General features: G+C 45.1%; 1 protein-coding gene across 1 annotated transcript in view; it reads right to left on the bottom strand.

The window, feature by feature from the left end:
* Window positions 1–8,738: 8,738 nt before the first annotated feature.
* LOC120848041 (long-chain-fatty-acid--CoA ligase-like) overlaps window positions 8,739–12,099 on the bottom strand; it is a 38,023-nt gene continuing 34,662 nt past the window's right edge. The window contains exons 4-5 of the mRNA XM_040219952.1: window positions 8,855–9,057; window positions 8,739–8,742 (exon numbers count right to left, since the gene is read on the bottom strand). Of these exons, the coding sequence (XP_040075886.1) occupies window positions 8,739–8,742; window positions 8,855–9,057 (207 nt within the window). The remainder of the gene's footprint in view (window positions 8,743–8,854; window positions 9,058–12,099) is intronic.

Below are 12,099 nucleotides of genomic sequence, written 5' to 3'. Positions count from 1 at the left end.
TTCGTTTTACTCAACTGTTTTGCCGGACATAAAAGGATACTTGACAAATATCTAGCCACCAAGATAATACTAGGTCAAGAAGTTTTATACTTCTATATGTGTGAATGTCGTTTGTTTTTTGCGTTTTATTTAGTGTGCAATAACGGTTCATCGTCCCATGTTGCCCCCAAAAAATTTTGTACCCCACGGACATCCTACGCGCACTTCGTTCCTGGATACATGCCACCCTAGATGACTGCTGCACCGTATTTTTCAGCCTTTGGCCGGAAGCGTTCTCTTCCCACGAATCAAGCACCCTGCCAGTTCCGAACCACTAGAATCGCTGATACTGAAGGAAAGTAGCGTGAGGGTTAGGTCAGTCGGTCGGTTACCACAGATTGTCAATATGCCTCAGTTTTATTCAGGTAAGAGCTAGACGAAGGTGTTCGAAAGTACACTGGCTGTCGTTATCGGTTGAATCTTGTGAAAGCAGCAAAAGCAACTTGCCTTTCTTGTTGAAGAAACAGTTCGCTTGAGAAGAATTCGATTGTTTTCGTCACACGGAGCAAAAGAATAGCAGAACAAAAAACAAAAAAAAACAAAACACGAAAGGCTCCAGAATATTCGAATTCTTTGTGCGTGGTTTGCAAGTACTGTTTCATTACGACAAGCCTAAGCGTGGTCTGTGTGCGTACAAATTGCATATTAACATGAACTCTGTTTTTCAGACTTTTTCGCCGACTACCATCATTTTTGTTTTGTTAGTATAAAGCAAACCGACAAATAGATTCCTTTTTGATTGATTTATTGGGAGTTCATAGCGCATCCGCATCTAAGGCCATGTTGCGCCTAGCTTAGACTATGGCAATTCAGGTTTATGGAGAAGAAAGGGCTATAGTAGCGAATGTAATAAGGCTATGCACATGACTGTGTATAAGTGTAAACAAATGTCAATGTGTTTAGGATATAAAGTAAAATCGCTGTCGGTGTAGAAGGCCTGTACCTGTGAGTAAGCTAAAAAAACAGCTGTATGGGATGAGCGGTGCATTACCTAGTAGTAATGCAAGGTGTAGTGGTTTGCGTCCTTTATAAAGCAGTAAGAGGTGTTTATAACGGCATGGATCACACACATAGGGCATTCAATGAGTATGTGCATAACACTTAGAGGTAAGTTACAGTGTCCACATTGAGGGGCATGCCCCCCCCCCCCCCCCCCCCTCAGAAGGTGTCCATGTATAGAACGGGTATGACCGATTCGTGACCTCATAGAAGCGCTCCCCATGTCGGGCACTCTCCCACTCGTCTAGAAAAGGTTTGATCACATACAGCTTGTTGCCGGTTTTATTACTCCACTCCAGCTTCCACTTTGCTTGGATGCAGCGTTTCAAAGAGTTGTAATAATCCCTATATAGTATTTGGTGCGTGTCGATTTCTCTATCATTAGCAGAGCTGGCTGCGCAATCAGTCTCTTCATTTTCAGGAATGCCAACATGGCTTGGTACCCAGCAAAAAACTATGTCAAGATTTCTTTTGCAACCAAGAGATTCTTGTTCTTTAACCCAGAAACCACTGGTTTTGTTACACAGTTGATTGATGTGATTGCCTTTAGAGAACTTAAAGAGTCGGTATAGACTACAGCGTAAGGAAGTCTTTTGTTTTAACTGTGTAATCAACTGCCACCATCAATCCACAAAGGTCTGCTGTTAATATAGGTGTTGTTGAATTGATTATTTTTATCTGATTTACCGATGGTTCCGCCATAACACAGCCTACTTCCGAGTCTTTTTTTTTTGTCCCGTCTGTATAAAAACTTGCATACTCCTCATATCTGGTTTGAAGTTCAAAACATTCCTGCCTTGTGTCTTTATGTGAAACATCCTTTTTATTAGATTTAGTAAGTGTAAGGTCGCAATGCATGTGGCAGATGTTTCATGGGGCTATATATGTCTGTTGGGTACTGGACTATTAGAGGCTTTGCATCCATCCCACCAGATTGTGATGCACTATTATTCCTTATAGAATAAAAGGGGAAGGTTTCCTTTGAAATGTGCTCTAAAACTTGATATTTTCAATACTATCTCGAACGAGGTGCTCGGCGACAGAGGGTACTCGGATGGAGTACATAAAACCCAAAGAAAATCTCCTATACTCCAGGGACAGTTCGTTTCTGTAAAAAGGCTATGCAAAGGAAAGGTGCGAAACACACCAGCAGCTAATCGCATCCCCTGATGATGAATGGGATCCAACATCTTCAGAACTGGTATCCGAGCAGAGTTATAAACAATAAACCATAATCCAGCTGAGAGCGAATGACGAAGCGATAGATGCTCAGCAGGCATAGTCGGTCAGAGCCCCATAATGCATGTGATAATAACTTAAGGATGTTCAGAGATTTAAGACACTTGAGTTTTAAGCTCTTAATAGCTGAAACGAAAGACAACTTGGAATCAAACAGAAGCTCCAAAAACTTGTGTTAATTTTTTTCATCAATAGGAGTACCATAGATGTTTAAAGACGGTTCTTGAAGAATTCGACATCAACAAAAAAAAAAAAACACAAGTTGTTTTTCAATAAATACTTAAAACCATTTGTATCGGCCCATCTGACCAAATTATTAACCGCAGGTTCGAACCGACGTTCACAAATGGAGGAATTACAGGACAAAACGGAAATCTGTAGATTATCAACACATAAAGAATATTGCACTGAAGGAAGATTTGCACGGCCAATGGAATTAAGTTTGACGATAAAAGGAGTGACAGTTAGCACAACTCTCCGAGGGACTTCATTTTCCTCAACTTTTCAATTTCAAAGTCAGAGCCAAGAAAAGGGAAATAAACTGTTCCTCTCAACCTGCACCACCTGGCGCTATAACAGGTTTAATCCCATTTAAACTCCATTTTTCTGTGAGAGCTCCTTACAGAAGAGTTTTTCCCAGCCTCGCGCGGGAACTACGGTGCTTCAGATAACTTTGTACAGCGCTCAACATTCGGCCACGAAAATCAAGATGGAATAAATCTTGTGGTATGCCGTAGCGCCGGACCGTGTCGTATGCCTTCTCCAAATCAAAGATGCAAGGACATTGTTGCCTGTTGACAACGCCTCATGTACGAAAGACTCAAAGCGAACATGGTGATCGGCAGTGAACCGTGCTGAACGAAAGCCACATTGGAACTTTTTGTCACGGGTGGTAACCGAAAGTACAGAGAATAACTCAGGAAACTAAAACGTTTAATGGGGCGAACTTGTGCCCGAAACAAAAAAGTGAACACAAGATAACAGCAGAGCGTCGCAGGCGTCGAAGTCGGCGTAACAGCAGGGTCGAACGCTGGGGCGAGGCTGACTGCGGCTTGCCACGGGGAGCACCTTTTGTAGCCGCGTGGATCTCTAGAACATTCTTCCTAGAACGTTCGGCGCGTAGGGCATTCGTTACTCGATCAGACAAAAAAGTTCTCGAATTTGTGAGAGTGCCAAGTAGAAAAAATTAAGAAAAAACAATCTGCTGCCTGGAATCGAACCCTCATATTCCGCACGAGAGTCAAGCGCGGTAACCACTCGGCCACGCACGCGCTTGCTCGCCGACGCGCGTGGTATTATCAAGGAACTTGTTTCATTCTAGAAAAAAAATCTGAGGTCAGATTCCCGAAACTTTCTTACGACAAAAAAGTTCGTACATTTATCTTACGACAAAGGTACGAACTTTCGAGTATTCCTGAAGCAAAATGTTCGTAAGTTTTGCGTAAGTTACGACGGAATTCGTAACTTACGCAAAAATTACGAACATTTTGCTTCGGGAATAAACAAAAGTTCGCACCTTTGCCGTAAGATAAATTTACCAACTTTTTCTTCGTAAGAAAGTTTTGGGAATCTGTCCTCCGACCTTTTTTTTAATCATCCTTTCTAATGTTGAAAATAATCTCGGAGAAGGGGAACAAGAGAGACAAAGGACAAACATAACTCTCCAAACACAGCTACGTGACTGGTGCGCGACCGAAAAAATCCGCCTGGTCCGGGTATCGAACCCGGGACCTCTCCATTACAGGTGGAGCGCTTTACCAACTGAGCTAACCAGGGGTTAGACGTTGGAAGAGCAAACGAGTTTTATCAGCTGCCACCAATCTAACACCAACAAGGGTGAAGCTTGCAATTTAAGGTTATGATTATAATGCAATTAAATGCAAAGGTGCAAGCGAGCTGGACAATAACGATGAAAATAATCACTGGAGAAGGGCAACAAGAGGGACAAAGGACAAATATAAATCTCCAAACACAGCTACGTGACTGGTGCGCTACCGAAAAAATCCGCCTGGTCCTTGTTGGTGTTAGACTGGTGGCAGCTGATAAAACCCGTTTGCTCTTCCAACGTCTAACCCCTGGTTAGCTCAGTTGGTAGAGCGCTCCACCTGTAATGGAGCGGTCCCGGGTTCGATACCCGGACCAGGCGGATTTTTTCGGTCGCGCACCAGTCACGTAGCTGTGTTTGGAGATTTATGTTTGTCCTTTGTCCCTTTTGTTCCCCTTCTCCAGGGATTATTTTCATCATTATTGTGCAGCTCGCTTGCACCTTTGCATTTAATTGCATTATAATCAAATCATTTCTAATGTCTTGTAAAGACAGCTAGTTAAGGCTATAGGTCTGAAGCTCAATGCACAAGAAGGTTCTTTGCCGGGATTTAGCACTGGCACAACAACAGCAATCTTCCAGGAAGATGGAAAGCGGCCCTCAAGCCAAACTCCATTAGAAAGGTGCAAAATTATCTTCATAGTGGATGGATGAATATCTTCGAGCATTTTGTAATGAATACCATCTCGTCCAGGGGGAGTTTGTTTGGAACAAAGAAGTGCCATTTCAACTTCGTGTAATGTAAATAGAGCAATTTTGGATTCGTGCGTGGCACCTGATGTGATAACAGTTTTTTAGACCGCAGCTCTTAGGCGCCCGTTTCCGGCTTGAGTGGCGTCGCCATCGCCGTCGGCGTAACCGCGCGTTGCGTTATGGGACGTTGCCCATAATAACGTCACACGTGACGTCACTTATGACGTCACGTGGCCCACAAGAGAGGAGGAGGAAGGGAGGAGGAAAAAGAGCAGGGGAGGAAAAGTGGGAGAGGATGGAGGGGAAGGAGGATGGGTGGAGGAGGAGGGAGGAGAGGAGGTGAGAAGAAGGGGAGTGGTAGGCTCAGTGGCTCTGTCAATATCAAGATCGTCAAAGGATGTGCTTGCAAAAGAGATGATTCCTTTGAAAGGTGGCCACGTCGCGTTTTCAAACTTCCAACGAGGTAAGCGCGTTGAGACTCTCATGGGAAATTCGTTGGAGTCTAAGATGATGGGGAGGGGGTCACTTCAGTGACGATTCAGGATGGCCTTCCACGAAAGCAATACGCATAATGATAGGTAAGAAATAGATAGGTCAATAGAAGTAAAAGTGTGATTTGCTGAGCTAAAATATGGGGATTCATTTCTGCTTAGCAGGCACAATTCTATAAAAAGCAAAAAGCGTTCGACTAGGGCCCTCTAGAATCCCGTCTGTCACTACCCCACATGAGATTGTTTGCGTTAAAATCTCCTAAAAGTAAAAAAAAAGATGAAGGAAGTTGATTAACGAGGTCTTCTAGCTCTTCCATATGTAACTGATAAGTGGGAAGTAGGTACAAAGAACAGACTAATTTTTCGATCTAACACAATGCGTGTAGTCACAGCCTCCAGTGACATCTGCAGGGCCACCTCGTTGCATGGAATTGAATGTTGCACAACCACCGGAACACCTCCAGCTGCTTTAGCTGCATCTGTAAGCGTCCTGCGAGGCACCTCGAAGGGTTGAAAAACATTAGTGTGGGTGGTCTTTTTGGTGCGTTTTCTGTAAACAATATGCAATGGGCCGGTGATCCTTTTAAAGATAGCTGCCATTGTCTTAGTCAGGCAAGAGGCTTCTTCAGTTCCACTGAAGGAAGAAATACATTTATCTCCAATAAAGGAAACGGTTCGATATATGCGTTATGCAAAAATATTGTAAAATGTAGTTTATGTGTTTTTTGGTGCCACAATCCGTGGAATAGTTTTCTTTTTTGCTGTGTACTTAGGCCATTCTGCAGCCTCGCAGGAGACCGAGGAGACAGACCCTGATCCAGAGAAAGGAAGGTCCTCGTCGGAGGGTGGGATACTCTCATCCATTTTCTCATCCATTGAGACCTTAGGACCTTTGGGCGGCAGAGGTGGAACTGACCACCCAGGCTTTAAAAAGCTGCTAGAGGCATCAGGACGCAGCCCCGGACCCTGGCCAAAAGGGCCAGCTGGTGCCGGTGACCGCAAGCTAGCCTCCTTGGAGGGTGCACAACCCTCCTTAGAAGGCGCAACAACCTCATTGGAGCTTGAAGGCGGTGGTTCCCCCACCGTCTTCGGACTTTAAGAAGAGGGCCCTTGCGGAGAAGACAGGTCTTCCGGGAAGTCTGCTTCTCCACGGATACCAAAGAGAGTGGGGTCTTTTTTCGCACTGCCTGGGCATATGAACCCTATACCCTGAAGGCAAGCTGTTCTCTGGCGTCTTGCTAGCTTAGATTGTGTTTGACCTTAAACGTGATTATTTATTTTTCTTCCTTCCATTTCGGGCCTGTGCGTTAAAACGCGGGGTCTGGTCCGCCAGAGTTTATGAATTTACGGTCATTTTCGAAGATGTCAGCGACGTGGTCAGAGGCACTATATTTTTCGCAAGTTTCTCGGCCACAGCAATGCCGGGAACCACGCCCAAAACGCTCACAACGGAAGCACCGCTGAAGATTTGGAGAGAAAGGATGAACTCTTCAGTTTAGGTAGCCTGCCATCACGGTGGAAGGCACAGAGTAAAGTTCAAAAGTCAGAACTAGATGTCGGGTTGCTACCTCCCGTCCGTCCTGTTGAAGGTTGATTCGCCGCACGGCTGCAACGGCACTTCTACGCAGACCTTTGTGGAATTCCTCTCCAGTACACTGAAGGAGGTCATCCTCAGAGATGACGCAGCGGACAGTATTCAGAGTGCGGTGTGGGGTTACAGAGTCTTTGTGTTCGCCTAAGCTTGCCAACTTAAGTAATGCTGTGCTTTGAGCGTTATTTTCTACCTCAACGAGGAGGCCCCCAGCAAGTTTTTTGTGTTGTGATTCTTTTCAATTGCCTGCTCTACGATCTTAGAGACAAGAAAAGGTGAAATCTTTGGCAAAGGTAGACTGTCGTTTGCAGCGTGAACAGCAAGAAAACGTGAACAGGTTCCAGGTTCTTTGGCTTTTGCAAAAGTAGGGAGAGCAAGGCGAACCATTTTGGGGGGTCGCTCTGCCTGGGGATTAGAAGAGAGGGACGTATTAAAAGGACAAGGGTGCTCAGAATCCGCTGTACACTGCCCACTGCCGAGCCCAGCAAGGGTTTATGTACCGTACCATAGCTAAGATGGCTTTGCTGGAGGCATTACTCCAACAGTGCTGCCGGGAAACTACACTTAAGTGCGAATCTAGACAGAGGTCCATCGCCACCCAGTGTTAGCCCTTGCCGCCAAAGAAGGCGAAATAGGAAAGAAGAGGAGAAGGAGAAAAAATACAAAGAAAGGAGAGATGAAAAGAGACGACTGATTGAATGATCCTAGCCGGGCTTTACCAGGACTCCCGTCTACGAGAAGCGAGGGCCAAAGTGGTGTGTTGTTTAGCCCGGGGGGCCCGAAGGGTCCAAAACTTCGGGGCCCCCCGAAGGTTTGGATCCTTTGCGGGGCCCCGAAGGCTCGACTCAACCACCAGGAGGCCCTTTTCTCCCTACACAGGAAAGCCACGCACAGACAGACGTGTGTGGGCGAACCCACATGGCTAGGGGTCCGTGGTGACGTCGTTCACTAAACACCTGCTTTCACAGGTGCACCCTGCGGGGACATATCTTTTTGAATACTTAATATACACTGAAAAACATCCGGCGATCTTCCTTATAATTAAACAGTGAAAAAACTCATGGCCTACCTTATGTCAGTCGCCCTGATCAGAATAGAGAGGTGGGCTAGTTCATACTAGCCTGTTTACCGTTCTACGTGGCGCACTTTGTGATGCACTGAATGTTCCGCAATCGATCGTCTTTCCATAAACTTGGCCAGAAAGGGGTCTTTAAAATGGCTGCCCCCCCCCCCTTTCTCTCCTTCCAAAAGGCGTGACTATTCACATTACTGGCCCTTCTATACGTTGTAATCGCACCATCCGATATTATTATACACAGTCTACATGAGGTGTAGTATCTCCTCGTCCCGAATTTCTACGTCCGCTATAGATAAGGCGATGACACAAAGGCATGCGTTTTCCTTTGAAAATATATAATATTTGTATCTTTTAATTTAATGTGTGTTTCAGGTATTAAGGATGTAGTTCACTGGCAAACTAATATTTGACCCTATCGACACACGAGAATCCAATCAACACAAAGGAGAAATTGAGCTATGAAAACACCTGCCTCATTCTGAGCAGGCACTGAGCTTTCAGAACACTTGGTGAAAAGTTTACTCAGTACTGCGTACAAAATATATTTCTTATGCACGCAATACAGATACCCGGTTTATTGACATAGAACGAATGACGCATTTTACAAACTTTAACACCTTCCATACCTAATAAAGCCTTCATAACAAATGGAAACAGTTCCCAGCCGTACTCGGACTTCATACCAATACTCCCGACACTCAACAGGTAGTCAAGAAGCCACCGAATGCACGGTCTCTGGTTCTTTGGGGGTATTAAGGTAATTGTCAGGACCAAGAGCCTTTATCAACTGAAGAGGGAACTTTTACTTTAACGAAGATTACAATATGTGTTCTCTAATCAATATAATGTGTAGATGAGAAACGGCACTTTTCCGCTAGTGTTTAGGCAATCTTGCTTACCTGTAAGGCTGTAAACCAGCGACACAACTGTAGTGCGTTTCTTCGACTGCCTTTGGACGACCTGTTGTACCAGATGTAAAGCAGAGAGCGATGAGGTCTCTTTCAACGTCAATATCAGGAATTTCAGTAAATTGTTCCTCTTTTATGGTCTTGAATTCCGCTACCGAAATGTATGCAGGGTTCTCGCCCGTGACGAAAAATGTCTGTAAATAAAAAAAAAATAGGATCTTAATGGGTTAGAGTGTTTCTTTTACAGAAATGTCGACCGACTGATATTAGGAAATGATGATCAAACAGCCCAGCTGGCCTATTGAGCGAGGGGGAAAGCTTCGTGAAGGTTTGTTTCCTCCAGCTCGACAATTTTATATAATAAATATGATCATAACATTTACTATCCAGAAAGTGTTCAGTCAAGTGTTTTTGAATCAGCCTTCAGCACATGTGCATTCTATTCAGGGTTAAAGAGCGATACTGAGCATGAAAACTAACCGCCACAGTAAACTATTCTAATATGGGCGGATGAAACTTTGAGGGGCCCCTTTAAGAAAATCTTAATGCCAGAAAAAGTGTTCCTTTTTATTATTCAGTTTTGTGCCATTTGAAAAATATAGAACCTGCACACTATCTAATTTTCCAACAACTCCCTAAATAACACAATATATAACAGTATAGTGTTTATAGGTAGTTAAAACTACTAACGAGAGTAACAACAAGACACTAAAATCTCAACAAATTCAAATATAGCACTGTAGAAGCAGCTACCTAATATTTCATTAATAATTTATAAATACCATTTCGTTTGTTAAAACAATGCCTATATGCAAATTTATGTCTCATCAAAGTTGATTTCAATTTTTTTATATATTCTGAAACCTTTAAAAGGGCATCAGAGAGCTTTTTGCACATCGGGATCAATCGCCCGCGATTCGTAGTATGTGTTTTACTAAATGAGTTACACCTACTTGTCTTGATACAATAGCTAGCAGAGAGGACCCTATATTAACGTGGGATAGAACGAACAAACCAACCATCAACCACCATTATGGCATTCCAACGCTACCCTCTATAGAAAAAGATAATCAGAATATGGCATCGAAGTTTTATTTTCTCTCACGTGGCATTAAATTTGATGACGCCTCTGCGAAAATCTGCATACTTGAATGTTTGTTCACATTTACATTTTTGTTTAAAGTGAACAATATATATATATATATATATATATTTAATTCATCCTCTGCGAGCTCTTGTTGAAAAATAATAAATTCTAGGTACCTTTTCAGGCGGCACACCAGCGAAACGAGTACTTTGCCCCAGTTTCGCGACATCCTAAAGGCCTTTACGCACAATTGCGTTTCAGCGCGGTGCGTTCCGTAGCGGCGAGCAGACGCGTTGCGTTGCGAAGAGCGCTTGCGCCACGCTTGTACACAGAGATGCGTTGACACCGAGTCAAAAGCCAATAAGAACGCGCAATCGTCCCTAGCGGCGCACAAATAGTAAGCGAAATCCACGGAAACATGGCGGCGCCCGGCAACATTTTCGAAGTGTTCGATATTGGGTGCAATCCTGCTGGCTTCTCCAACATTCTGTCAAGCTTGAACCGTCGCTGCCTTGTAAAAGGCAGTCCCCACCGCTCGCCAAAACGAAAAAGCAAGTTCCGCGAACGGAGAACCGGATAAGCCTCGCCGAGTGGCGCGAGCGAACACGTCACCCTCCTTTCCTTTCTCGGCTTCTGATTGGTCTGACGCAACGCGCTGCCGCTAGTGCCGCACCCAAAGTTGAGCCGGTCTCTTCCCCCTTGCGGCGCGTTCCGAGGCGCTGCACGACGGAGCGCATCGTACCGCAAGCCAGCCGCAAGCAAACGCTTCTGGCCGCAAGGACGCCGCTCCCCACACCAACGCGTTCAAACGCGAATGTGCGTATGGGCCTTAAGGGCCTAACTTGGGCCTGATGAGGATTTGCTTCGAGGCTTTTGTGAGGGAAAATGTACGTCGGAGTTTTTGGGCATCAGGTTTCTGGTTAAAGTTGGTCTCTGTTGGGAGTTTGGGATGACGCGCTCAAAATATTTGGTTTCTAGATTAAGTTGTCAGTCGTAGATTGTGAAGAGAGGTGTGGACAAGTCTGGCAGGTTGTCGCATGCGAATCATAGTGGGGTGGATGTGTCGTCTCTTGTTTTCCAAAAATTAACTTGCGCTAAGAGGCAGCCCATAGAGGGTTTAGATAAAATCAAGTTTGCCTGCTTACCTTACTTTCATGCCTGAAGGCGATTGCAAATAAGTTTGATGTGACTGTAGTTTTTGAACAGGAGTTTTGCTTCTCTAGATTAACGCCCTTTTTGTCAGAAAATGCGAAGTGCAGCAGGAAGCTTAGAGAACCGCGGTGGCTTGTGATCATGGGGTTGTTTGTGAAGTCTCTTTGAAATGTGGTGCTACCTACGTAGGTAAGACTGCTAGGTGGCCAAACGATGGGTTACGCGAACACATGTGTGCGGTAAAAAAAATAAAAGTCCGAGGACACCCAAGCACTTCTTATGAGTTGTGAATGCGAAAGCATGAATGTCGTTCTTCCGCTCCCTTAGTTCATCTCCGGCGTAGTGTCGTGAACAGCCACGTTTCGCTACTGCCGAGGTAGCGGCTGACGGCCGAGCGCGCGCCCTCGTGAAGTGGCCGTGCCGCGCTCAGCTCGGCCGTGTAACCTTTCTGGAGCGTTTGCCCGAAGGGGCTGTGCGGCCAGGCCCGCACCTCACCGGCGGCCGTGCCGCTGCGTGCGCTGCGCTGCCATGGAAAGGACTTTTCTGGTTGCGTTGTTTTTGGAACTACGCCGCGCGAGAGCCAATAGGAGCCTCTTTCCTTGATGACGTGCACCATCCAATGGTAGCCTATCCCCCCCCCCCCCCCCCCCCCAATCAGATCGCAGCTTCACTTCTTTCAACTGGTACAGGGGAGTTTAGGTGCCGTTCGGTGCGGGTTCAAAGCTGATGACGTCAGCTCGCTCCATGGAACCAGTTAATGCTTTCGCATTAAAATGTGAATGTTCGGAGCTGGAAGCATGTTTCTGGTTTTCCTGATTGCGGTGTTGTTTGGAACGAGTCTAAAGTCTTAGATAAAGAAAACCATTGTTAGAAACGCCTCGCAAGGGAGTTTTACGTATAGTTAGCAAGGTTTCGTGTTTTAGTAACATGTCTGGGATGTTTAACGAACGTGTTACAATGTTTCTAAAATATAGATTTTTTAGCAAAGCAGCGTAAC

This window comes from Ixodes scapularis, unplaced genomic scaffold, assembly GCF_016920785.2.
Source record: "Ixodes scapularis isolate PalLabHiFi unplaced genomic scaffold, ASM1692078v2 PGA_scaffold2__306_contigs__length_199485367, whole genome shotgun sequence".
Classification (NCBI taxonomy): domain Eukaryota; kingdom Metazoa; phylum Arthropoda; class Arachnida; order Ixodida; family Ixodidae; genus Ixodes; species Ixodes scapularis.
Note: the sequence above shows the minus strand (reverse complement) of the source record. Positions and strands in the feature narration are given on the sequence as shown.